General features: G+C 47.4%; 1 protein-coding gene across 1 annotated transcript in view; it reads left to right on the forward strand.

The window, feature by feature from the left end:
• syndig1l (synapse differentiation inducing 1-like) overlaps positions 1-27,406 on the forward strand; it is a 128,695-nt gene that overhangs the window by 83,168 nt on the left and 18,121 nt on the right. The window contains exon 3 of the mRNA XM_078406884.1: positions 6,297-6,434. Within this exon, the coding sequence (XP_078263010.1) occupies positions 6,297-6,434 (138 nt within the window). The remainder of the gene's footprint in view (positions 1-6,296; positions 6,435-27,406) is intronic.

The raw sequence follows: 27,406 nt of genomic DNA on the forward strand, positions 1-27,406 counted from the left end.
AAAAGCAGCTAGTTTAGTTTAGTTTAGATTAGAGGTACAATGTAGAAACAGGCCATTCGGCCCACCGAGGCCGTGCCCACCAGCGATCCCCGTACACTCGCAGTGTCCTACACACACTAGAGACAATTTACAATCTTGACTGAAGCCAATTGACCTTACAAACCGTACTTCTTTGCAGTGCGGGAGGAAACCAGAGCACCCGGAGAAATCCCATTCAGTCACAGGGAGAACGTACAAACTCCGTACACACAGCACCCGTGGTCAGGATCGAACCCGGGTCTCTGGCGCCGTGAGGCAGCAACACTTCCGCTGCACCCAGCTGCACAACAACAATGCGTTGTGCTTTACAACCTTGTTAGTGTGGTTGATGGTGTGATATCTACGTGGATTGTCACCTTGTCGTGGTGGAGAAGCTTGTGTGGTCCTGAGATCCTGAGAGCGATGCCGTCTGGAGCTACGCTCCTGGTAGGGTCACCCATGGTGGTAAGGTGGAGGGGGAGGTCCCTGACAAAGAGCAGTCCAACCAAGACCTCAACAGTGGAACAGGCGGAGGATGATCGGTGACTTTAGTGGAGGGGTCACGACGGCTGGGAAGGCATATGGATGAAGGCCGCAGCAGAAAAGGGTACCCGGTCGTCTTGGACTCCACGCCACTGGATCCTGACCCAGATCTGTCGAGGACCGTGTGGTGGCTGTCTGTGCGCCTGTCTCCCCACGTTAAACAAAGTCACGCACAGGCGTCCTCTGTGGAGAGGACAGTCATACTCGCTTCGAGTGACCACCGATGATGACGATGATGATGATGATGATGATGATGATGATGATGATGATGATGATGATGATGATGACGATGACGATGACGATGACGATGACGATGACGATGACGATGACGATGACGATGACGATGACGATGACGATGACGATGACGATGACGATGACGATGACGATGACGATGATGATGATGATGATGATGATGATGATGATGATGATGATGATGATGATGATGATGATGATGATGATGATGATGATGATGATGATGATGATGATGATGATGATGATGACGATGATGACGATGATGATGACCTCCAAGGACTACGGTGTTATTCAGGAACTGAGTTGTGGAAACACTGAAGCTGATTGCATGCACAGTGGGTGCCAAGGACTGTGTCGGGGCTGTGGCCTAGACGGGCTCGTTGCAAGTGCTCAGGTAACAAGAGCAGGTAATGGAGAGAAACCCTTCATTACTGACCCTGGTAGTGTTGGCGCCTAATTGCTTGCTGCGTGGGTGGTCCTGCTTCATTCCAACGAGAGCTCTTCATCCAGTTGTCGAGAGCAGAAGATGATGGATGATTACCAAATGACGACCTATAACAGGCAATGAACTGTCAGCGCTGCGCCACCACACTACTTACACCACGACTGAAATCAATCCAGCCCACGAGTGTTTCAAAATGCAGCCCATTTGACGGCAGTGGGAGTGGTGTGTGGGCTCGCCAACAGCACAAACTCTCCTTAAATCACACACTTGTTTAGTTTAGAGATAAAGTGCAGTATAGGTTCACGGGGTTAATCCCCGGGATGGCGGGACTGTCATATGAGGAAAGATTGGAGAGACTGGGCTTAGACAATAAACAATAGACAATAGACAATAGGTGCAGGAGTAGGCCATTCGGCCCTTCGAGCCAGCACCGCCATTCAATGTGATCATGCCTGATCATTCTCAATCAGTACCCCGTCCCTGCCTTCTCCCCATACCCGCTTGTATTCACTGGAGTTTAGAAGGATGCGAGGGGGATCTTACAGAGACAATAGACAATAGACAATAGGTGCAGGAGGAGGCCATTCGGCCCTTCGAGCCAGCACCGCTATTCAATGTGATCATGGCTGATCATCCACAATCAGTACCCCGTTCCTGCCTTCTCCCCATACCCCCTGATTCCGCTATCCTTAAGAGCTCTATCTAGCTCTCTCTTGAATGCATTCAGAGAATTGGCCTCCACTGCCTTCTGAGGCAGAGAATTCCACAGATTCACCACTCTGACTGAAAAAGTTTTTCCTCAGACGTATAAAATTATGAAAGGACCTGGACAAGCTAGATGCAGGAAAAATGTTCCCATTGTTGGGGGAGTCCAGAACCAAGGCCACACAGTCTAAGAATAAAGGGGAGGCCATTTGAAACTGAAGTGAGAAAAAAAAATTTCACTCAGAGTTGTGGATTTGTGGAATTCTCTGCCACAGAGGGCAGTGGAGGCCAATTCACTGGATGAATTTAAAAGAGAGTTAGATAGAGCTCTAGGAGCTCGTGGAACCAAGGTATATGGGGAGAAGGCAGACACGGGTTACTGATTGTGGATGATCAGCCATGATCACAATGAATGGCGGTGCTGGCTCGAAGGGCCAATTGGCCTCCTCCTGCACCTATTTTCTATGTTTCTATGTTTCTATACAGTGCGAAAACAAGTTCTTCGGCCCACCGGGCCCACGCCGACCAGCGATCCCCGCACACTAACACTAACCCTACACACACTAAGGGCGATTTACAATTTTTCATGGAAGCCAATTAGCCTACAAAGGCTGTACATCTTTGGAGCGTGGGAGGAAACCGGAGCACCCGGGGAAAACCCACGCAGGTCACGGGGAGAACGTACAAACTCCGTACAGACAAGCGCCCATGATCGGGATTGAAGCTGGGTATCTGGTGCAGCAAGGCAGCAACTCTACCGCTGCACCACCTTGTTTCAGTCCTGGATCATTCCCACTCTGGTGTGTGTCACTCTTGTCCAATTTCAATGGTCAAAAGCGTGGGCTGGAGAGAGAGAAAAGGGCAGGGAAAGAATAATCCAGCATGTGGAGCCCACACTCCAGATAACAGCGCCCCCTCATCCTTACAGGACATGGGGGGAAAAGCAGGCACGGGGTACTGATTCTGGATGATCAGCCATGATCATATTGAATGGCGGCGCTGGCTCAAAGGGCCAAATGGCCTCCTCCTGCACCTATTTACTTTGTTTCTATGTTTTAGAAGGAGTTCAGTTCAGTTTAGTTTATTTACTGTGGTTTATTGTCACCAATTAACCTACAAACCCGTGTGTTTATGGAACGTGGGAGGAAACCGGAGATGTTTCGGGTCGGGACCTTACTTCAGACTCCTGTCTTATCCTGTTATCCTTCTTAAGCAGAGGAACAACATTGATTATTCTCCAGTCTTTTGGGACATTGGCTGTAACTAAGTCGGATACAGAGATCTCTGTCAAGCCCCCAGCAATCTGAAGCAGTCCCAAGTCAATAGACAATAGACAATATGAGGCCATTCGGCCCTTCGAGCCAGCACCGTCATTCAATGTGATCATGGCTGATCATTCTCAATCAGTACCCCGTTCCTGCCTTCTCCCCATACCCCCTGACTCCGCTATCCTTAAGAGCTCTATCTAGCTCTCTCTTGAATGCGTTCAGAGAATTGGCCTCCACTGCCTTCTGAGGCAGAGAATTCCACAGATTCACAACTCTCTGACGGAAAAAGTTTTACCTCACGCTAATCAGTCAGCAGATAATGGAAACGGAACAGAAGGATGAGGGGGGAACTCAATGAAACTTAACGAATAGTGAAAGGCCTGGATAAAATGAATGTGGAGAAGAGAGTTTCACTGGTGGGAGAGTCTATGACCAGAGGCCATAGCCTTAGTGTAAAAGGATGTACCTTTAGAAAGGAGATGAGGAGGAATATCTTCAGTCGGAGGGTGGAGAATTTGTGGAATTTATTGCCACTGATGGCTGTGGAGGCCAAGTCATTGGGTATATTTAAGTTGGAGATTGACAGGGATCTTGATTAGTACAGGTGTCAGGGATTATGGGGGAGAAGGCAGGAGAATGGGCTAGGAAGGAGAGATAGATCGGCCGTGATTGAATGCCGGAGTAGACTTGATGGGCCGAATGGCCTAATGCTGCGCCTATCACTTATGAACATTGGTTATAAAAATGCACAAACAGACTACTGGTGCTGTCTGCATAGAGTTTGTACGTTCTCCCTGCAATTGCCTGGGTTTGCTCCTGTGGATAAATGTGAGGTTATCGACTTTGGTGGCAAAAACGGGAAAGCAGTTCTTTCACCACTATCTGAATGGTGTCAGGTTAGGAGAAGAGGAAGTTCAACAAGACCTGGGTGTCCTTGTACATCAGTCACTGAAATTAAGCATGCAGGTACAACAGGCAGTGAAGAAAGCGAATGGCATGTTGGCCTTCCTAACGAGAGGAGTTGAGTCTAGGGCCCTGGTGAGACCACACCTGCAGTTGTACAGGGCCCTGGTGAGACCACACCTGGCGTACTGTGTGCAGTTTTGGTCTCCAAATTTGAGGAAGGACATTCTTGCTATTGAGGGAGTGCGGCGTAGGTTCACGCGGTTAATTCCCGGGATGGCGGGACTGTCATATGATGAAAGAATAGGTCGACTGGGCTTGTATTCATTCACTGGAATTTAGAAGGATGAGAGGGGATCTAAAAAGAAACAGATAAAATTATTAAGGGATTGGACACGCTGGATGCAGGAAACATGTTCCCGATGTTGGGGGAGTCCAGAACCAGAGGCCACAGTTTAAGAATAAGGGGTAGGCCATTTAGAACGGAGATGAGGAAAAACTTTTTCACACAAGAGAGTTGTGAATTTGTGGAATTCTCTGCCTCAGATGGCAGAGGGGGCCGATTCTCTGGATGCTTTAAAAATAGAGTTACATAGAGACCTTATGGCTAGCGGAATCAAGGGGTATGGGGGGAAGGCAGGAATGGGGTACTGATTGTGGGTGATCAGCCATGATCACATTGAATGGCGGTGCTGGCTTGAAGGGCCGAATGGCCTACTCCTGCACCTATTGTCTATGTATCGATGTATCTGTGCTCCGGGTTCTCCGGTTTCCTCCCACACTCCAAAGACGTACAGGTTTGTCGGCTTCTGTAAATTGTCCTTAGTGTGTAGAATAGTGCCTGTGTACGGGGTGATTTATAGTCGGCATGGACTCTGTGGGCCAAAGGTCCTTTTCCCTGGTACCCACATCTTGATTGGCTGGTCGGAGCGGACTCGGTGGGCCGAAGGGCCTGTTTCCATCTCTAAAGTCTGAAGTCTAAAGGCATGCACAAGGATGTGCACAGATTTATGCGTCTGTATCTTTGTGGAGCAGCTGGTAGAGATGCTGGCTCTCGCCACCAGAGACCCATGTTCGATCCTGCCCTGGGGTGCTGTCTGTGTGAAGTTTACACATTCTCCCAATTTGCGAGGGTTCTCCTCTGGGATCCCTGGCTTCCTTCTACGTCCCAAAGACTTGCGGGTCAGTAGGTGAGTAGGTCACCGTGACGTGTAGATTAAAATTTGACATCTTTTAAAGTTTTTGATCGGAGCAGAATTGGGCCATTCGGCCCATCGAGTCTACTCCACCATTCATCATGGCTGATCTATCTCTCCCTCTCAACCAAAGATAATAGAGCAGAGCAAGATAGACCGCTCGACCCTGAAAACCATAGTACGTCACGGCGCCATTTTAGTCGGCAGAAACTTGCAGAAACAGTTAAAAAGAAAAATAACAAAAATCTGTGAATTGATAGATGAGATATATTCTGCATTTTTATGGAAAACTGTTCCCCCAAAACACTGATTACACTGGGAGAGGCGTAGCGAACGGCGGGTTTTGCTTTCTAAAATGGTGGACGTTACGCTCCTTTGCGTACTACACTTCAGTGTAGGCGATATCGACGGAGTGGTTCATCTTGCTCCTCTAGTATCTTTGCTCTCAGCCCCATTCTCCTGCCTTCTCCCCACAACCCCTGACACCGGTACTAATCAACAACATGTGGGTGAGCGGTAGAATCGAGAGAGAGAGAGAGAGAGAGAGAGAGAGAGAGAGAGAGAGAGAGAGAGAGAGAGAGAGAGAGAGAGAGAGAGAGAGAGAGAGAGAGAGGTGAAGAAAATGTGGGGAGAAAATATATTTTGTGACTAATGTAGCTTGCTGTAAATGGGCGGTTGATGGCCAGCATAGGCTCAGTGGGCCGAAGGGACTGATTCCGTGCTGTATCTGTATATGACTCCATGTCACAGGCAGATAAAGACACATCCACACTCTCTCTCTTCCTCAAGCCCATGAATGCTGTTTCAGTCCCAGGCAACTTGTCTCCTCTGTGATGTGATGCGATTACAGGGATTTCATTTCTAACCGCTTTGGTAATGCAGTCTTTATCTACTCGTGCACCATTAATGAAGCCTGTGCTGTGCTGCTGCTGATAACCTCCGTTGTTCTCCTCCTGCTCTCCCCAGAGTGACTGCTCCAGTGACAGCGACAGCGAGGACAACTTTATCATGATCCCTCCGCGAGACCACCTGGGCCTGGCCATCTTCTCCATGCTCTGCTGCTTCTGGCCCCTGGGCATCGTCGCCTTCTACTTCTCACAGGGGGTAAGAGCCACCACTGCCTGCTTGCCCACTGCACCCCACAGCACTGTAAGCCCAGGCATGCGGTGTGTGAGAGGGAGGGAGAAGTGAGAAAAACAGTTATTTATGCACTGGTGTGTGTGTGTGTGTGTGCGCGCGCGTGTGTACGTGTTTGTATGTGTGCGCACGTATGTGTGTGCATGTGTGAGAGGGAGGGAGAAAGCCAAGTTATTTATGCACTGTTGTGTGTGTGTGTGCATGTGTGTGAGTGCGTGCGTGTGTACGTGTGTGTTTGTGTATGTGCGTGCAGATGTGTGTGTTTGTGTGTGTGTATGTGTGTGTGCTTGTGTGTGTGCGTGTGTGCGTGTGTGCGTGTGTGCATGTGTGCGCGTGTGCATGTGTGCGCGTGTGTGCGTGTGTGCGTGTGTGCGTGTGTGCGTGTGTGTGTGTGTGCGTGTGTGCGTGTGTGCGTGTGTGCATGTGTGCGCGTGTGAGAGGGAGGGAGAAAGTCAAGTTATTTCTGCATTGTTTGTGTGCGTGTGTGTGCGCGTTTGTATGTGTCTGTGTGTTTGTGTGTGTGTTTGTATGTGCGTGTGTATGCATGTGTGCGCATGTGTGTGCGTGCGTGTGTGCGTGCATGTGCGCATGTATGTGTGTGTCAGGGGAGGGTAGACAGGTATGTGTGAACAGGTATGAGTGTGTGAGAATAGGTTTGTGTGTGTGTATGCATGTGTGTGCGTGCGTGTGTGCGTGCGTGTGTGCGTGCGTGTGTGCGTGCGTGTGTGTGTGCATGTGTGCGTGTATGTGTGTGTGAGGGGAGGGTAGACAGGTATGTGTGAACAGGTTTGAGTGTGTGAGAATAGGTTTGTGTGTGTGTGTGTGTGGGCATGTATATATGAGAGATAACAGATATGTGTGTTCATCGTTGGAGAGACAGTGCACTATATATTGCACAACAGCAGTACAGTGACTGTGTTACAGGTGCAGCAACCCAGAGGCATGGACTGGGTTGTGAGTTCAAGTCCCTGAGCATCTTGAACGATCATTGATCTGCTGTCATTGTAATTTTGGTAAATACAGATCAACCACCGATTTTCCAGCATTCTTGGTTCAGTCAATGAAAGGAAGCATGCAGGTACAGCAGGCAGTGAAGAAAGCCAATGGAATGTTGGCCTTCGTAACAAGAGGAGTTGAGTATAGGAGCAAAGAGGTCCTTCTACAGTTGTACCGGGCCCTGGTGAGACCGCACCTGGAGTACTGTGTGCAGTTTTGGTCTCCAAATTTGAGGAAGGATATTCTTGCTATGGAGGGCGTGCAGCGTAGGTTCACTAGGTTAATTCCCGGAATGGCGGGACTGTCGTATGTTGAAAGGCTGGAGCGATTGGGCTTGTATACACTGGAATTTAGAAGGATGAGGGGGGATCTTATTGAAACATATAAGATAATTAGGGGATTGGACACATTAGAGGCAGGAAACATGTTCCCAATGTTGGGGGAGTCCAGAACAAGGGGCCACAGTTTAAGAATAAGGGGTAGGCCATTTAGAACGGAGATGAGGAAGAACTTTTTCAGTCAGAGAGTGGTGAAGGTGTGGAATTCTCTGCCTCAGAAGGCAGTGGAGGCCAGTTCGTTGGATGCTTTCAAGAGAGAGCTGGATAGAGCTCTTAAGGATAGCGGAGTGAGGGGGTATGGGGAGAAGGCAGGAACGGGGTACTGATGGAGAGTGATCAGCCATGATCGCATTGAATGGCGGTGCTGGCTCGAAGGGCTGAATGGCCTACTCCTGCACCTATTGTCTATTGTCTATTGTCTATTGTCAAACATACATTAAAATTCAAAATAAATGTTCAAAGTTTTTCTCACATATAATACCGGGTTTTAGGAATCAGCTATTCCTGGGTTTGGTGCACTTTGGAGATGATGCTGATTAAAACCATTTCTCTTTCGCTCCCAGTCATATGCTGTGTTACTGTAGATGCTGTGATTTCGTTTCTGCTGATTAAAATAACATATTAATTCAGTGGAAGACATTGTACAAAGTGTGGTGCGCGTGGGTGCCTGAGGGACTCGGAGCTACGTGACAAGTCGAAGAGCTGGTCTGGTGACAGTCCATCAGCACTGATGTGTCTCAGTGTCCACAATATAGCCCCAGCCTTATGCAAGAAGTGATGTTCAGTATAGATAGACACAAAATACTGGAGTAACTCAGCGGGTCAGGCAGCATCTCTGGAGAGGAGGAATGGGTGACATTTCGGGTCGAGACCCTTCTTTGAATGAATGAATGAATGAATAGGTTTATTGGCCAAGTATGTACACAAAGACTGGGGGGGCAGACACTCCATGAGAAGGGAATGGTGTGCTGAAGGATCTCGGCAGGTTCTCAGCATGGGCAGAATTTAGGCAGATGGAGGGGAATAAGAAGTAGTGTGAAGTTAGCCCTGCCTGGCCGAAAGAATGGAAAAGCAAAGTATTATTGAAACATTGGTCTTTGGAGAGATCCATGTGTCTTGTGCAATAAACAGAACATAGAAACATAGGCATAGAAACATAGAAACCGAGCCAGCATCACCATTCAATATGATCATGGCTGATCATCCAAAATCAGTACCCCGATCCTGCTTTCTCCCCATATCCCCTGATTCTGTTAAGTCTAAGAGTTATATCTAACTCTCAATTGAATATATCTTGAACTATGTCTAACTATATCTAGCTCTCTCTTGAATATATCTTGAACTATGTCTAACTATATCTAGCTCTCTCTTGAATATATCTTGAACTATGTCTAACTATATCTAGCTCTCTCTTGAATATATCTTGAACTATGTCTAACTATATGTAACTCTCTCTTGAATATATCTTGAACTATATTTAACTATATCTAACTCTCTCTTGAATATATCTTGAACTATATTTAACTATATCTAAATCTCTCTTGAATACAGAAGGTTGGTATAATAATAATAATAATAATAATAATAATAATAATAATAATAATAATAATAATAATAATAATAATAATAATAATAATAATAATAATAATAATAATAATAATAATAATAATAATAATATATTCCTTTATTTGTCCCACACCGGGGAAATTTGCCGTGTTACAGCAGCAAAGTGGATAGCAAGTAACATTCATTATAAATAAAAATAAACATAAGGATAATTGTCATCATTTACTGTGGGTTTTTTTAACTGTTACTGTTGACTCGTCTGCTGGGAGCAGTGCTGGTTGTGCAGTCTCACAGCAGCGGGAAGGAAGGAACTCCGATATCTCTCCTTCACACACTTGGGGTGAAGGAGTCTGTCACTGAAGGAGCTACTCAGTGCAGTGACAGTATCCTGCATGGGGTGGGAGTCGTTGTCCAGTAGCGATGTTAACTTTGCCATCATCCTCCTCTCTCCCACCGCCTGCACCGAGTCGAGGGGGCAACCCAGGACAGAGCTGGCCTTCCTGACCAGCTTGTCGAGTCTCTTCCCTTCCGCCGCTGAGATGCTGCTGCTCCAGCAGACCACTCCATAGAAAATGGCTGATGCCACCTCCGTGTTGTAGAAGGTCCTTAGGAGTGTCCCCTGCACTCCAAAGGACCTGAGTCTCCTCAACAGGTAAAGTCTGCTCTGGCCCTTTTTGTACGGTGCGTTGATATTTTTGGTCCAGTCAAGTATACAAGTAGAGCAAGTTATTTAGAAGTAAATAGAAGGTTGATTTATATTATTACCTGTACCAGCCGGGCAGAACTGAGCTGAAGCCATATTTGGCATCCAGCCACAACAGGCAGTATATATTAATTTAGTTTAGTTTCATTTAGGTTGGTTTGGTTTGGTTTAGTTTAGTTTAGTTTGGTTTGATTTAGTTTGGTTTAGTTCAGTATAGTTTAGTTTCATTTTGTTTAGAAATCCAGCGTGGAAGCATGCCCTTGGCCCCAGTGAGTCCACGCTAACCAACAATCACCCCTTACACTAACTAGTGCAGTGTCACAAAAGCACACTGTAAATTAGTTTAGTTTGGTTTGGTTTGGTTTAGTTTCATTTAGAAATACACTGTGCAAACAAGCCCTATGGCCCACTGAGCCCGTGCCAACCAATAATCACCCATACACTAGTTGAATTGAATTGAATTGAATTGAATTGAATTGAATTCAATTCAATTCAATTCAATTCAATTCAATTCAATTCAATTCAATAAATTTTATTAGCCAAGTATGTATAAAACAAGGAATTTGCCTTGGAGCTTTGCTCGCAAGTAACAACACGACATACAGTAAACAATTAATTATATTCCACACACTAGGGGGAAATTACAGAAGCCAATTAACCTACAAACCTGCACGCCTTTGGGATGTGGGAGGAATCCGGAGCACCTGGAGAAAACCCACGCGGTCACGGGGCGAATGTACAAACTCTGGTTAGGTCAGGTTAGGTCAGGATTGAACCCTGGCCTCTGGTGCACTTTTAACTTGGGATCATGTTTATGACAAACGTTGTGGGCTTTCAACCACGCAAAAGGAGCCATAGTTGTTGGCTCACTATCCACCACACAACATATTCATTCTCTTCACCACAGGCATTCCCACATGGGCTGATGTGTGTACCTTCTACAAAATCCACTGCAGTTACCTGTCCAGGCCTCTCCCGCAGCACTACCTTTGGCCTCCACCGCCCAAAAGGAGAAGACCAGCAAACACCGGGGAAAGCCGCCATTTGCAACCTCTCACCTTGCTCACACTGCCCTGTTGTTAACACGCCTCACTGAACTAATGCCGCTGTTGGCTCTAAATCCTGGTTCATCAGAGAGACTCCAACGGCTTAGTTTAGTTTAGAGATATAGAGCAAAACCCTTCCCTTCGGCCCACCGAGTCCGCGCCGAGTCAGCGATTCCCGCACATTAACACTATCCTACACACACATACACACACTAAGGACAATTTACAATTTTACCGCAGCCAATTAGCCTACAAACCTGTACGTCTTTAAAGTATGGGAGGAAACCGGAGCACCCGGAGAAAACCCACGCAGGTCACAGGGAGAACGTACAGGTATGCACGTCCAAAGACGTACAGGTATGTCGGTTAATTGGCTTGGTAAATGTAAAAACTGTCCTTAGTGGGTGTTGGATAGTGTTAATATGCTGGGATCGCTGGTCGGCGTGGACCCCCGGTGGGTCGAAGGAGTTGTTTCCGCACTGTATCTCTAAACTAAACTAAACTAAACTAAACTAAACTAAACTAAACTAAACTAAACTAAACTAAACTAAATATGCAAATTCTGTACAGCCAGCCCCCATGATCAGGGTCTCTGGTGCTGTACGGCAGCAGCTCTACCGCTGTGCCACAGTGCCGCCCTAGAAGGATCTAGAAGGTGGCAACACTCAGGGGCAATTAATGATGCAGAATAAACACTGCTTGGTAAAAGGGCCTGTCCCGCTTCGGCAATTTTTAAGGCGACTGCCGGCGACTGTCAAAGTCGTAGCAGATCACCGAAAAACCGGCGGCTTTTTTCCCCCTACGGCAATGTCTACGACAACGTCTACAACAATGACGACGACAAGCTGAATGTCTACGAAAGGATGAGAGGAGATCTTATCGAAACGAAGGATGAGAGGAGATCTTATCGAAACGTATAAGATTATTAAGGGGTTGGACACGTTAGAGGCAGGAAACATGTTCCCAGTGTTGGGGGAGTCCAGAACAAGGGGCCACAGTTTCAGAATAAGGCGTAGGCCATTTAGAACTGAGATGAGGAAAAACTTTTCCAGTCAGAGAGTTGTGAATCTGTGGAATTCTCTGCCTCAGAAGGCAGTGGAGGCCAATTATCTGAATGCATTCAAGAGAGAGCTAGATAGAGCTCTTAAGGATAGCGGAGTCAGGGGGTATGGGGAGAAGGCAGGAACGGGGTACTGATTGAGAATGATCAGCCATGATCACATTGAATGGTGGTGCTGGCTCGAAGGGCCGAATGGCCTCCTCCTGCACCTTTTGTCTATTGTCTATTGTCTATTGTCTAAGCCACGACAACCTAGCACCTAGTCGACGGCAAGCTACCGACAACCGGCGACCCAGTCGTCGCGACCTAGGACGTCCACCTACGACAGCGCCTACGACAAGCTAGGACAACCGAAGTCAACCGACCTCCACCCTCGACAAGCTACGACCCTGTCAGGTCACAACTGATGACAACGGTCGCCATTTCACGTCATTTTGGCACCAAAGGGGTGTGGGTAAGATTTCCGATCATTCTGCATCATGGCTTCCAGGAAGCAACATATGATGGCATTGCTCTTACATCAAATGCAGGCCCTGCTGCTTACAGCGGCCCTCGTGCTTAAAATTCTGATAGACGGAAGAAAAAGAAGAACGGTGAAGAAGAAGCCCAAGAAGAGGCCTGTGTGGTTGAAGCCCTTGTCCCTGGAGAGACCCAACCCAGTGCAATGTCAAAATAAATGAAAAGAGTTCGCTTTTCAATGCAGTGCAATGCTTATGCTTGTGTTTGTTTTATTGGTCAAAATAAATGAAATTAAAATATTTGAAACATAGAAACATAGAAAATAGGTGCAGGAGTAGGCCATTCGGCCCTTCGAGCCTGCACCGCCATTCAATATGATCATGGCTGATCATCCAGCTCAGTAACCTGTACCTGCCTTCTCTCCATACCCCCTGATCCCTTTAGCCACAAGGGCCCCATCTAACTCCCTCTTAAATATAGCCAATGAACTGGCCTCAACTACCTTCTGTGGCAGAGAATTTCACAGATTCACCACTCTCTGTGTGAAGAAATGTTTTCTCATCTCGGTCCTAAAAGACTTCCCCCTTATCCTTAAGCTGTGACCCCTGGTTCTGGACTTCCCCAACATCGGGAACAATCTTCCCGTATCTAGCCTCTCCAACCCCTTAAGAATTTTATATGTTTCTATAAGATCCCCCCTCAGTCTTCTAAAGAGATGCCATGAGAAACTATTCTGAAACACAATAACTTCAAGCATCAATCTTTGGTCAAAATGTCCAAAATTCACTTTATTTCAAACAAACACAATTCTTATAAAAGGTGGATAACCGTCGTCGGCACCGGCGACAACCTTAAGTCACCTGGCAACAACCTGGCGCCAACCTACGACAGCGCCCACGACAGGAGACGACAAGATACGATCATTGGCGTCAAGCCAGCAGTCGCCGAAAATTTTCGAGCAGGGGGAAAATTCCGCGGCGACCAGAAAAAAGCTAGGACTCTTTGGAGACTACTGACAACCATGCCCGCGACACCCCACGACACATCAGCGACCGTGAGGCGACAGCCTAGTCGCCTGTAGTCGCCTTAGAAATCACCAGGGTGCGACAGGCCCTTAAGGGTGTCATTTTCTTGATTAGTACATGTGTCAAAGTTTTACAGGGAGATGGCAGGAGTATGGGGTTGAGGGGGAGAGATAGATGAACCATGATTGAATGGCGGAACAGACTCGATGGGCCGAATGGCCTAATTCTGCTCCTATGACTTATGAATTTGTGCTGACCTGTGAGCATTACTCCTATCCTGCAAGGAATCACTAAAATAGTAACTAAATAACAATAGACAAAAGACAATAGACAATAGGTGCAGGAGTAGGCCATTCAGCCCTTCGAGCCAGCACCGCCATTCAATGCGATCATGGCTGATCACTCTCAATCAGTACCCCATTCCTGCCTTCTCCCCATACCTCCTCACTCCGCTATCCTTAAGAGCTCTATCCAGCTCTCCCTTGAAAGCATCCAACGAACTGGCCTCCACTGCCTTCTGAGGCAGAGAATTCCACACCTTCACCACTCTCTGACTGAAAAAGTTCTTCCTCATCTCCGTTCTAAATGGAGTAAATGATTCAGTCTAGTTGTTAGTAATTTTAGCAACTTGAGATGCTTACACACATTACAAAACTAACACCTTGTTATAAATGGTTATATTTTCTGATAAATCCATTTTAACCTGAATGAATGAAGCTATTTCAAGTACATCAAAGAATATACTTCAATAGTACAATTTGTCATGTGTTGCTGATTATGTTCATAGGAGAGTCGAGGACCAGAGGCCACAGCCTCAGAATAAAAAGACGTACCTTCAGAAAGGAGACGCGGAGGGATTTCTTTGTGAGAGGGTGGTGAATCTGTGGGATTCATTGTGGAGGCTGTGGAGGCCAAGTAATGGATATTTGTAAGGTGGAGATTGATAGGTTCTTGATTAGTGCGGGTGTCAGGGGCTGTGGGGAGAAGGCAGGAGATGGGGTTGAGAGGGAGAGATGGAGCAGCCATGATCGGATAGCGGAGTAGACTTGATGGGCCGAATGGCCTAATTCTGCCCCAACAACCTATGTTGAAAAAGGAAAATATACTCTTACAAATAAATCTCTGCATCCACTTCCTATTTTTAGAACTTTACATCCAGTAATCCTGGGTTATTACATATTTATATCTTTTATTTACCAAGTTCCTTGACGCACATTTATAATGGAAGCTTCCTGTGTGTGTGTGTGTGTGTGACCCGCTGAGTTACTCCAGCATTTTGTGATACCTTCCTGTGTAAACATGTCCCTTTGCAATTACACTCTCCCAACAGTGGTGGCACTGTGGCAAAAAAAAGGACAAAAATTGCTGGAACAACTCAACGGCTCTGGAGGACAGGGATCGTTGACGTTTCAGGTCCAGACCCGAATGCAGACTACAGCATTTCATTTCCTTGGCCTTCGTTACATCCCAAACTAATCAATTTCACAGGCTTTCCAATTTAGTTTAGCTTAGTTTAGTTTAGTTCAGTTTAGTTCATTGTCACGTGCACCGAGGTACAGTGAAAAGCTTCTGTTGCGTGCGAACCACTCAGCGGGAAGACAATACATGATTACAATCGAGCCGTTCACACTGTACAGATACAGGATGAGGGGTGCAGATACAGGATAAGGGAATAAAGTTTAGTGCAAGGTAAAGCCAGTAGAGTCCGACCAAAGATAGTCTGAGGGTCACAAAGGAGGTAGATAGTAGTTCAGGACTGCTCACTGGATGTGTATCTTAGTAATTACTGTATGTAGTACTAATAACATTTAAAATGGAGCTTGAATTAGATCTCCACAATTTAATCGATTTTCCTTCCTCTAACTACAATGCACCTTGTAAATAATAGATTGAATTAACAGACTTGATATTGGATTGGCACATCCTTTTATTGCCTGAGTATGAATTTATATATATTTCATTCTTGCTGGGACAATGTGACAATGTTGGTTCCACTGGATGAGGTAACAAGGCTGAGTTGGTTACAGAGTTTGAGAAGAAGTGAAGATAGGGGAGGCACTGTGGCGCAGCGGTAGAGTTGCTGCCTTACAGCACCAGAGACCAGGGTTCGATCCTGACTACGGGTGCTGGCTGTACGGACTTTTTTTACGTTCTCCCCGTGACCTGCGTGGGTTTTCTCCAGGTGCACCGGTTTCCTCCCATGCTCCAAAGACGTGCAGGTATGTACATAAATTTGCCTTGGTAAAAATTGTAAATTGTCCCGAGTGTGTGTAGGATAGTGCTAGTACATGGGGCTCACTGGTTGGCGCAGACTCAGTGGGCCGAAGGGCCTGTTTCCACGCTGTATATCTAAACTAAGCTAAACTAGACACGAAGTGCTGGACTAACTCAGCGGGTCAGGCAACATCTCCGGAGAAAGGGAACAGGTGACGTTTCGGGTTGGAACCCTTCTTCAGACTCAAAGAATCATTGAGATGGAAGGTCAGAGGATTGTTGAATCAGTGGTGGCACGGTGGCGCAGCAATAGAGTTGCTGCCTCACTGCGATGAGACCCGGGTTCGATCCTGACTACGGGGGCTGTCTGTACGGAGTTTGTACGTTCTCCCCGAGACCTGCGTGGGTTTTCTCCAGGTGCTCCCATTATCCCCCACATTCTAAAGACGTGCAGGTTTGCAGGTTAATTGGCTTCGGTAAATTGTCCCTAGTGTGTAGGATAGAGATAGTGTACTGGAGATCTATGGTTGGCGTGGACTCGGAAGGCCGAGGTCCTGTTTCCACGCTGTATCTCTAAACAAAAGAGTTTCCTAATGATGAGGATCTTGGATGAGGATCTTGTTAGTTGATAGGTGACATTTGATGTAAAGGGGATGGGTAGGGGGCGGATGGATTTGTGATGGAGAGGCTTTGACTTGGAAGTTCAAATCAGGGTTGAAATGAAAAATAATTAAAATAACATAAAACCATGAGAGGAATAGATCGGGTAGATGATGCACAGAGTCTCTTGCCCAGAGTAGGGAAATCGAGGTCCAGAGGACTTAGGTTTAAGGTGAAGGGGAAAAGATTTAATAGGAATCTGAGGGGTAACTTTTTCACACAAAGGGTGGAGGGTGTTTGGGACAAGCTGCCAGAGGAGGTAGTTGAGGCTGGGACTATCCCAACGTTTAAGAAACAGTTGGACAGGTGCATGGATATGACAGGTTTGGAGGGATATGGGCCAAACGCGGGCAAGTGGGACTAGTGTAGCTGGGACATGTTGGCCGGTGTGGGCAAGTTGGGCCGATGGGCCTGTTTCCTCACTGTATCACTCTTTGACTCTATGACTAGGGTTGCCAACTGTTCCAACTGTATTAGCCTGGACATCCCGTATATTGGGCTAAATTGGTTTGTCCCGTATGGGATCGCCCTTGTCCCGTATTAAGCCCGGCGGGGTGGGCGCTGTAGGCCCGGACACTGTAGGTCCGGACAGTGTAGGCCCGGACACTGTAGGTCCCCGGACAGTGTAGGTCCGGATACTGTAGGCCCGGGGTCCGCTGTAGGTCCGGACGGTGTTGACCCGGAGGTCCGGGCCCCGCCTAACGGAAGTTGCGTAGCAACCCGCCTCCCGGCCCGGGCGACCACCCTTGATGGAGCGGGGGCATGTGGCTGGGTGATGTCACCTGGGGCGCAGGGCGATGATGTCACATTGTCCCTTATTTGGGAGTGAGAACGCTGGCAACCCCTATCTATGACTCCAGCCAAAGGAATGGAAATAGGAGGAAACGTAGACAGGTATTTGACAAGATGGCTGAGAGGACCTGTTTCTGTGCTTTATTAGCGTGTAGCTTTATAAGTTAACATTTAATTCGATACACTGCAGCAACAATGATTGTGTTCTCACTTTGTTGTTGAGGTATTCGGTGTGTGTGCCTGTAAGGTAACTAATGTTGGAAGGTTAAGAGTTAAGAGTTAGATAGAGCTCTAGGGGCTAGTGGAATCAAGGGATATGGGGAGAAGGCAGGCACAGGTTACTGATTGTAGACGTTCAGCCATGATCACAATGAATGGCGGTGCTGGCTCGAATGGGCCGAATGGCCTCCTCCTGCACCTGTTTTCTATGTTTCTATGTTAGATTTCACACTATTGCAGCAATCCCACAATGGTTTTAGCACTCGATAACGCTCAGACACAAAACAATTTAGAAGTTTAAAAGGTGGTTCAATAAAACTATCTGTTGAGACAAGCTCACAGCAATTCGAAGGTGTAAAGCTCCACAATCTACCCATTCTGCTTCCCCCACCGATAGTTTGTTCAAGGGTGTTTTATTGTCAGCATGTGTGGGAAGGAAATGCAGATGCTGGTTTACACCGAAGGTAGACACAAAGTGCTGGAGTAACTCAGCGAGATCGGGCAGCATCTCTGGAGAGAAGGAATGGGTGACGTTTCGGGTCGAGACCCTTCTTCAGTCTGAGAGTCAGGGGAGAGGAAAACGAGAGATATGAAAAGGTACACAGAACGAATCGATCAAAGATGTGCAAAAAGCAACGATGATCAAGGAAAGGAGGAGCCCACAATGGTCTGTGTTGTGAAGGTTGTGTTCATAGGTTCATAAGTGATAGGAGCAGAATTAGGCCATTCGGCCCATCAAGTCTACTCCGCCATTCAATCATGGCTGATCTATCTCTCCCTCCTAACCCCATTCTCCTGCCTTCTCCCCGTAACCCCTGACACCCGCACTAATCAAGAAATCTATCTATCTCTGCCATAAAAAACATCCATTGACTTGGCCTCCACAGCCGTCTGTGGCAATGGATTCCACAATTCGTTCATTCACTGTGTTCTAATGACTGGTTCAAGAAATTGCTGGGTGTAACGGTTGGAACACCTTCGAGGCTGAGAGGGGACATGATCGAGGTGTACAAGATCATGAGGGGCATAGATAAGGTAGATGGCGGGGAACTTCTTCCACTGGTGGAAGGTTCAACAACGAGGGGACATGGATACAGGGTAAGGGGAGGGAGGTTTCGGGGGGATGTGAGAAAGAACTTTTTCACCCAGAGGGTGGTTGGAGTCTGGAACTCACTGCCTGGGGTGGTGGTGGAGGCGGGAACACTCACAACGTTTAAGAGGCATTTGGATGGGCACTTGAAATGCTACAACATTCAGGGCTACGGTCCAAATGCGGGAAAATGGGATTAAAATTAGACTGTGTTTGGTAACGGGCGGCACGGACACGATGGGCCGAAGGGCCTCTTTCTGTGCTGTAGGACTCTATGACTCTATGACTCTATGACTTCCCGCCAGAGTCGCGAGGGACTTCTCAGCAGCTTCGCACGGGGCCACCGCGGTTCACCCGATGAGCCAGTCGATGGGGAACTGCCACTTCTTCACAAGTGATGCAAATGGGTCAAACAAGCTGATCAATGGCACAGATTCTGCCTGCAGCCAAACTTCGATTTTAGATTCCCCCCAGGGAGCATGCCTGTGCGCTGCCGTGAAGGCAGGGAAGGTTGATCAATAGTAAATGCAGGAACCGGAGAATCTGCACTCGTCTCAGTTTAGTTTAGTTGAGCTTATTGTCACGTGTACCGAGCGAGGCACAGTGAAAAGCTCTCGCTGCATGCTAACCGGTCAGCAGGAAGACAATACATGATCGCCATTGAGCCATTTACTGCGCACTGATGCGTGATAAGGGAATAACCTTTAGTGCATGGTAACGCCAGCAAAGTCCGATCGAGGATAGTCCGAGGGTCACCAATGAGGTAGATCGTAGCCTTAACAGGGGGTGCGTCACTGTGATCATGTGCGAACATACTCTCTCCCCTAGGCAGACACAACATGCTGGTGTAACTCAGCGGGTCAGGCATCAACTCAGGAGAGAAAGGATGGGTTCGGATCGAGACCCTTTTTCATCCCTATTGGACTCTTTCCATCGTGCTCGGATTTCCCCTCTAGTCGGCAGGCGAGGTAGATTTCTGAAGAAGGGTCTCGACCCGAAACGTCACCCATTCCTTCCGTCCAGAGATGCTGCCTGCCCCGCTGAGTTACTCCAGATGTTTGTGTCTGTCGTAGATTTCTATTTGTTGTCGCTCCTGGCTTCCATTAGAACATTCTTTAACCGTGTCCCCCCACAGAGACCGAGGCTTTGCTCTCCAAGCCCACTTCCACAAACCCAGTTGCCTCGTTCAATTGTAGCTGGAAGCAAAACACAATAACCAAAAATGGATTTTGTCAGCTTCAGCGGGCAATGGCCTTTTTCATCCCGATCAAATCGAGTTAAACCCCGCTGCACGTCAGCTGCGTTTGTAGCCATGTTAAACATCACGTCCGAAGAGGGAAGCTTGTTCCCCAGGTGAATACGTTGACCAAAGGGGAAGAAGGTATTGAGCCGCGTCATGTTGTGGAGGGAAGCCTATCGTGAGCAATCAATTCCTCCTTGCAAACTGTGTAGAAAAGATCCGCAGAGGCTGGTTTAAATCGAAGGTAGACACAACATGCTGGAGTAACTCAGTGGGTCAGGCAGCATCTCGGGAGAGTAGGAATGGGTGACGTTTTGGGTCGAGACCCTTCCTCAGGCTGATGCCAGGGGAGGGGGGCGGGACAAAGATAGGATGTGGTCGGAGACAGTAAGACTGGTGGGAGAACTGGGAAGGGGGAGGGGATGGAGGGAGAGGTATCTGAGAACTATCTGAAGTTAGAGAAGTCAATGTTCCTACCGCTGGGGTGTAAGCTACCCAAGCGGAATATGAGGTGCTGTTCCTCCAATTTGCGCTGGGCCTCACTCTGACAATGGAGGAGGCCCAGGTCAGAAAGGTCAGATTGTCTCTGACCACATTCTATCTTTGTCCAGCCTCCTCCCCTGACATCAGTCTGAGGAAGGGTCTCGACCCAAAACGTCACCCATTCCTTCTCTCCAGAGATGACAATAGACAATAGACAATAGACAATAGGTGCAGGAGGAGGCCATTCGGCCCTTCGAACCAGCACCACCATTCAATGTGATCATGGCTGATCATTCACAATCAGTACCCCGTTCCTGCCTTCTCCCCATACCCCCTGACTCCGCTATCCTTAAGAGCTCTATCTAGCTCTCTCTTGAATGCATTCAGAGAATTGGCCTCCACTGCCTTCTGAGGCAGAGAATTCCACAGATTTACAACTCTCTGACCGCCTGAACTGCTGAGTTACTCCAGCATTTTGTGTCTATCTCCTTGCAAACTCCAGATAAAGTCTTCTTGCATGCATCTCTGCACCAGTTATATCACTGGCCATAAGGTCATAAGGAATAGGAGTAGAATTAGGCCATTCGGCCCATCGTCTACTCCGCCATTCAATCATGGCTGATCTATCTCTCCCTCCTAACCCCATTCTCCTGCCTTCTCCCCATAACCCCTGACACCCGTACTAATCAAGAAAGTACATGGCCAATGCATCTCTCACGGTAAATTGATCTGAAAACCTGCTGGATTTTTTAATGGTTGACAACACACAAAGGGCAGCACGGTGGCGCAGCGGTAGAGTCGCTGCCTTACGGCGCAAGAGACCCGGGTTCGATCCTGACCACAGCCCATCGTTGTTACGTTTTTGCATACCTTTCATTCATTTGAAAGGTACTCCATACTCCAAAGACGTACAGGTATGTAGGTTAATTGACTGGGTAAATGTAAAAATTGTCCCTAGTGTGTGTAGGATAGTGTTAGTGTGCGGGGATCACTGGGCGGTGCGGACTTGGTGGGCCGAAAAGGCCTGTTTCCGCGCTGTATCTGAAATATGAAATATGAAATAAAAATATGAAAATTTTGGTCTATATCTCTCTACATCACTGTCTATATTGCTTGTTTCCCTCTCCCCTGCCTCTCGGTCTGAAGAAGGGTCTCGAATCGAAACGTCACCAATTCCTTTTCTCCAGAGATGCTGCCTGACCCGCTGAGTTACTCCAGATTTTTGTGTCTATCTTCGGTTTAAACCAGTTCCTTCCTACACATCACGGGTGCTTGTCTGTGCGGAGTTTGTACGTTCCCCCTGCGACCGCGTGGGTTTTCACCGGGTGCTCCGGTTTCCCCCCACACTCCAAAGCTTTGTAGGTGAATTGGCTTCGGTGAGTTTGTAGATTAGATGGGCCAAATAGCCTAATTGCCGCTCCTAGGAATGATGAACGTCACATGCCCTCTTGAATGTCACAAAAACTAAGGAGCTGATTGTGGACTTTAGAAGGGCTCAACATCGGAGGACGTACACGCCACTGGAGATAAATGGGATTACCATGGATAGGGTGAGCAGCTTTAAATACCTGGGAGTCCACATCACAGAGGATCTGACATTGGACAACACACATTGCCGCACTGGTGGGTAAGGCAAGGTGGGTAAGGCCTTTACCACCTCAGACAGTTGAGGAAATTCTGAGTCTCTCTGAGGATCCTTCAGTGCTACTCCTCTGGGGCTGTAGAAAGCATCTTGTCCGGCAACATCACAATCTGGTTTAGGAACAGCTCTGCCCAGGACAGGAAGGCTCTGCGGAGAGTAGTGCGTTCGGCTGAACGCACCATGGGAACTACACTCGTCCCCCTGCAGGACCAATACATCAGGAGGTGCAGACCCAGAGCCAGCAACATTATGGGGGACCCCTACCACCCCAGCAACGGACTGTTCCAGCTGCTACGGTCAGGCAAACGCCTCCGCTGTCACGCTGTGAAAACAGAGAGAATGGGACGGAGTTTCTTCCCACAGGCCATCAGGACTGTTAACTCTCATATCACCAGGGACTAATTTAATTTACTGCATTAATTTATTTTTTGTGTTAAAATTGTATTTATTTTTTCTATTCTGTTTTGTAGTTTTAGCACAATCCGCAGGCGTTGCCACTTTCATTTCACTGCACATCTTGTATATGTATGTGACAAATAGACTTGACTTGACTTGATGTAGTGATGCAGAAACTGGGAAAGAGAGTGATAAAGTTAACTGATGCTGTATATCGTCTGGTGCCTAGTTGTGAATCTGTGAAATTCTCTGCCAAAGAAGGCAGTGGAGGCCAATTCCCTGGATGATTTCAAGAGAGAGTTAGATTTAGCTCTTAGGGCTAAAGGAATCAAGGGATATAGACAATAGACAATAGACAATAGGTGCAGGAGGAGGCCATTCGGCCCTTCGAGCCAGCACCGCCATTCAATGTGATCATGGCTGATCATTCTCAATCAGTACCCCGTTCCTGCCTTCTCCCCATACCCCCTGACTCCGCTATCCTTAAGAGCTCTATCTAGCTCTCTCTTGAATGCATTCAGAGAATTGGCCTCCACTGCCTTCTGAGGCAGAGAATTCCACAGATTCACAACTCTCTGACTGAAAAGGTTCTTATATGGGGAAAAAGCAGGAATGGGGTACTGATTTTAGATGATCAGCCATGATCATATTGAATGGCGGCTCCGGTTCGACGGGCAAAATGGCCTAATCATAGAGTCATAGGTTGATACAGTGCGGAAACAGGCCCTTTGGCCCAACTCGCCAACACTGACCAACATGTCCCAGCTACACTAGTCCCACCTGCCTGCGCTTGGTCCATAAACCCTCCAAACCTGTCCTATCCATGTACCTGTCCAAATGTTCCTTAAACGATGGGACAGTCCCAGCCTCAACTACCTCCTCTGGCAGCTTGTTCCATACACCCACCACCCTCTGTGTGAAAAGTTATCCCTTGGATTCCTATTAAATTCCTATTATTCCTGCACCAATTTTTCTTTGTTTCTATGTTCGACTCTGTAACCCTGGGGGGTGGCAGGGACACTCATCCATCAGCATCAACAATAAAAATGAACGTGGACAGGTGCCGCACAAAACAGAAGCAACACTGACACACTGATATTGGAGCCCATTGAATCTGTCCCCCCGGGGAGAGGATTGCCACTGCATCTGCAGCATTTCCCTGCACGCACACTAACTAACAAGCCAGCTCCCGGCACACAGAGACCATTAATATTGCCATGCCTGCCTGGAGGAGCTGCTCTTTCAGCTCGGTGAAACATTCGATGCCGCCTCTGTAAGCGATGAGGACAGCACGGCTATTTATCTGAAGTCTACAAGTGACACTTTATTTCCAAAGGGCCTTTTGGGGATCGGAGGTCAGAGTGTGAGCGGCGTTTGTTTGGTAGGACATTGACAATGCCTGTACTAATCAGCCCAGCGCCTTTTCGTTAACCTTGTTATCAGGTTCAAAATGTTGGAGTAACTCAGCATCTCTGGAGAGAAGGAATGGGTGACGTTCTGGGTTCCTCAGAAGAACGCGATTGAACCTGATAACATGAGACCCTTCTTCAGAAGAAGGGTCTCATTTGAGGAAGGACGTCCTTGCTATTGAGGGCACTGCAGCGTAGGTTCACGAGGTTAATCTCCGGGATGGCGGGACTGTCAGATGAGGAAAGATTGGAAAGACTGGGCTTGTATTCACTGGAGTTTCGAAGGATGAGAGGGGATCTTATAGAAACATATCAAATTATAAAAGGACTGGACAAGCTAGATGCAGGAAAAATGTTCCCAATGTTGGGGGAGTTCCAGAACCAGGGGCCACAGTCTAAGAATAAAGGGGAGGCCATTTAAAACTGAGGCGAGAAAAAATCTTTTCACCCAGAGAGTTGTGAATTTGTGGAATACTCTGCCACAGAGGGCAGTGGAGGCCAATTCACTGGATGAATTTAAAAGAGAGTTAGATAGAGCTCCAGGGGCTAGTGGAATCAAGGGATATGTGGAGAAGGCAGGCACAGGTTACTGAATGTGGATGATCAGCCATGATCACATTGAAGGCGGTGCTGGCTCGAAGGGCCAAATGGCCTCCTCCTGCACCTATTTTCTGTGTTTCTATCTATGTTTCTATGACCCAAACCATCACCCATTCCTTCTCTCCAGAGATGCTGCCTGCCCCGCTGAGTTACTCCAGCATTTTGTGTCTATCTTCGGTTTAAACCAGCATCTGCAGTTCCTTCCCACACGTGTTATGAGCAAGGGCGTAGCCAGGTTCTAAAGTCGGGGGGAACGAGCGCATAAAAAAAGGCACCATGACACACACCAAACAATTTTTGTCAGTTTCTCGACACTTGAATTTGCCTTATTCCTAGTGCTCATTATTTCTTTGTACATGTCTTTGAACGAAAGAAACTCTTGTACGATTTCAGTTTGACTGTCGATGACATCTGGGTACACGTCTGCTAAAAATTTTAATTTGTTCACATTATCTGCGTTGTCAAAATGCTTTGGATCTAAAACACTAAATCTGAAAGCCACATTTTTTAAATGCTCAAACCTTTTACCTGTGCTATTTATAATAGAATCTAAGGACATTACGTAGGATGGCAGCCTGGGCTCTGGTTCGCAGAGCCTGCGGACCGGACTTACCATCTGCGGCGGTGGCTGCCTTCGGAGGCCGTGGTGGCGCTGCGAGTGCGGCTGCGACTCGCCTTCAGAGGCTTCGGCGCGGGCTGCGAGACATCGGAAGCTCGCAGGCCGCTGGGTGGGGGCCGACATCGGGAGCTCCGGCAGCGGCAGCGTCTTCGCCCGCCCCGAATCGCGGGGCTTGGGTCGGCCCGCCGCGGACTTTTCACCGTCCGGCACGGCCTGAAATAGGCCGCAGGATTTTCTCCGCCCGGCGGGGGCTTCAATGTCGGGAGCCCCGACCGCCCCAGCGTGGCAACTTCAACAGCCTGACCGCGGGAGAAGACGGCAGGGAAGAGAAAAGACATTCTGGCCTTCCATCACAGTGAGGAGGTGACTGGAGGAGACTCACTGTGATGGATGTTTCTTTTTTTTTTGTTTCGTGTTGGTTTGTGATTGTGTGTGTCATTGCTTATTTTTATTGCTCTTATTGTTAGACTGTGGGCGATGGAATTTCGTCCAAAAGACTTGTTTTTTTGGATAACAATAAAGGTGATTCTGATTCTGATTATTCTGATTCTGATTCAACCATGAATTTCTTTCGGGCATCAAATATTCCTTCATCCTCTGCAATTTCATCGTGGAATCTTTTTCTTTTATGTTCTCTGTGCTGCTTGTATTCCGTATTAATACCACATTTTCGAGCCAATTCAGTTGCTACATTTTCAATCTGTTTGAATTGAGATCCGTATTCATTTCGCATATTTTTCATATCTTTTTCTAAAAGTTGAATCAAATGAGAAGCCGTTACCAGATCTAGACTACTTTTCTGTAAATATGTGGATAAATTGAAAGCCTTGTCTAGTAGCACTTTACTCCAGAATACAAGAACAACTAAGAATTCATAAGTACTGAGTGTTTCCAATATACCCTTTGCTTCAGCGAGCTGCTTAGGAGTACAGTTTTTTATCTCACCATCCAGAATTCTTTGTAGAGCAACTACTAGTGCTGATAAATTCTGCAAGACCTCCTCTACTGCAGACTTTCCGGACGCCCATCTAGTATCACAAAGTTTCTTTAGAGTCGGCGCGAAAGATTTGATCCGACTGCGTTGTTCTTCTTTTAGTACTGAAAGACGAGGTGAACCGCCAATCAGAGAGGAGGTTATGACATCACCGTTTGTCTTGGTTCCCCAGATGCCAGTGGCCAACAACGCATCACAGGAGATTGAGCAGACAGCTCGAAACACTGGGAGGTTGGTCAAATAAAGTAATGATTTCAGAAAGTTCTTCCGGGGCCATGCGACAAAAAAAACCCAATAAGAAATAATGAGATTCGACTTTTATCCCACAAGTGAACTAAAGAGTTAAAAAATTGTTGAAAAGCACCACTTTTCAAAAATGTGATCCAGCACATTTTTCAAAAGTGGCGCCTTTTCAACAATTTTTTAACTCTTTAGTTCACTTGTGCGATAAAGGTCGCTCCCCTTGCTCCCCCATTAGCTACGCCACTGGTTATCAGGTTCATTCGGGTTCTGGGCTCAGGATCAAGGTTCCCGACAACTAGGGAAATCTCGGAGCATTTCATTGAGGTGGCAATGTAGGGAGCGCACAAACTTCAGTGATCCTGTGTAACTCAGCGTCTTCCACTCAAGAGTCAACAGTTGTACAGGGCCCTAGTGAGACCGCACCTGGAGTACTGTGTGCAGTTTTGGTCTCCAAATTTGAGGAAGGATATTCTTGCTATTGAGGGCGTGCAGCGTAGGTTTACTAGGTTAATTCCCGGAATGGCGGGACTGTCGTATGTTGAAAGACTGGAGCGACTAGGCTTGTATACACTGGAATTTAGAAGGATGCGAGGAGATCTTATCGAAACCTATAAGATTATTAAGGGGTTGGACATGTTAGAGGCAGGAAACATGTTCCCAATGTAGGGGGAGTCCAGAACAAGGGGCCACAGTTTAAGAATAAGGGGTAGGCCATTTAGAACTGAGATGAGGAAAAACTTTTTCAGTCAGAGAGTTGTGAATCTGTGGAATTCTCTGCCTCAGAAGGCAGTGGAGGTCAATTCTCTGAATGCATTCAAGAGAGAGCTGGATAGAGCTCTTAAGGATAGCGGAGTCAGGGGGTATGGGGAGAAGGCAGGAACGGGGTACTGATTGAGAGTGATCAGCCATGATTGCATTGAATGGCGGTGCTGGCTTGAAGGGCTGAATGGCCTACTCCGGCACCTATTGTCTATTGTCTATTGTCTATTGAATGGCGGTGCTGGCTCGAAGGGCCGAATGGCCTCCTCCTGCACCTATTGTCTGTTGTCTATAAGAGTCAAGACTGTTTTCAGATAGCTCCTCTGTCCCTCCCTTCCCCTCCTCCTTCCCAGATCTCCCTCTATCTTCCTGTCTCCACCTATATC

This window comes from Rhinoraja longicauda, chromosome 10, assembly GCF_053455715.1.
Source record: "Rhinoraja longicauda isolate Sanriku21f chromosome 10, sRhiLon1.1, whole genome shotgun sequence".
Lineage (NCBI taxonomy): Eukaryota > Metazoa > Chordata > Chondrichthyes > Rajiformes > Arhynchobatidae > Rhinoraja > Rhinoraja longicauda.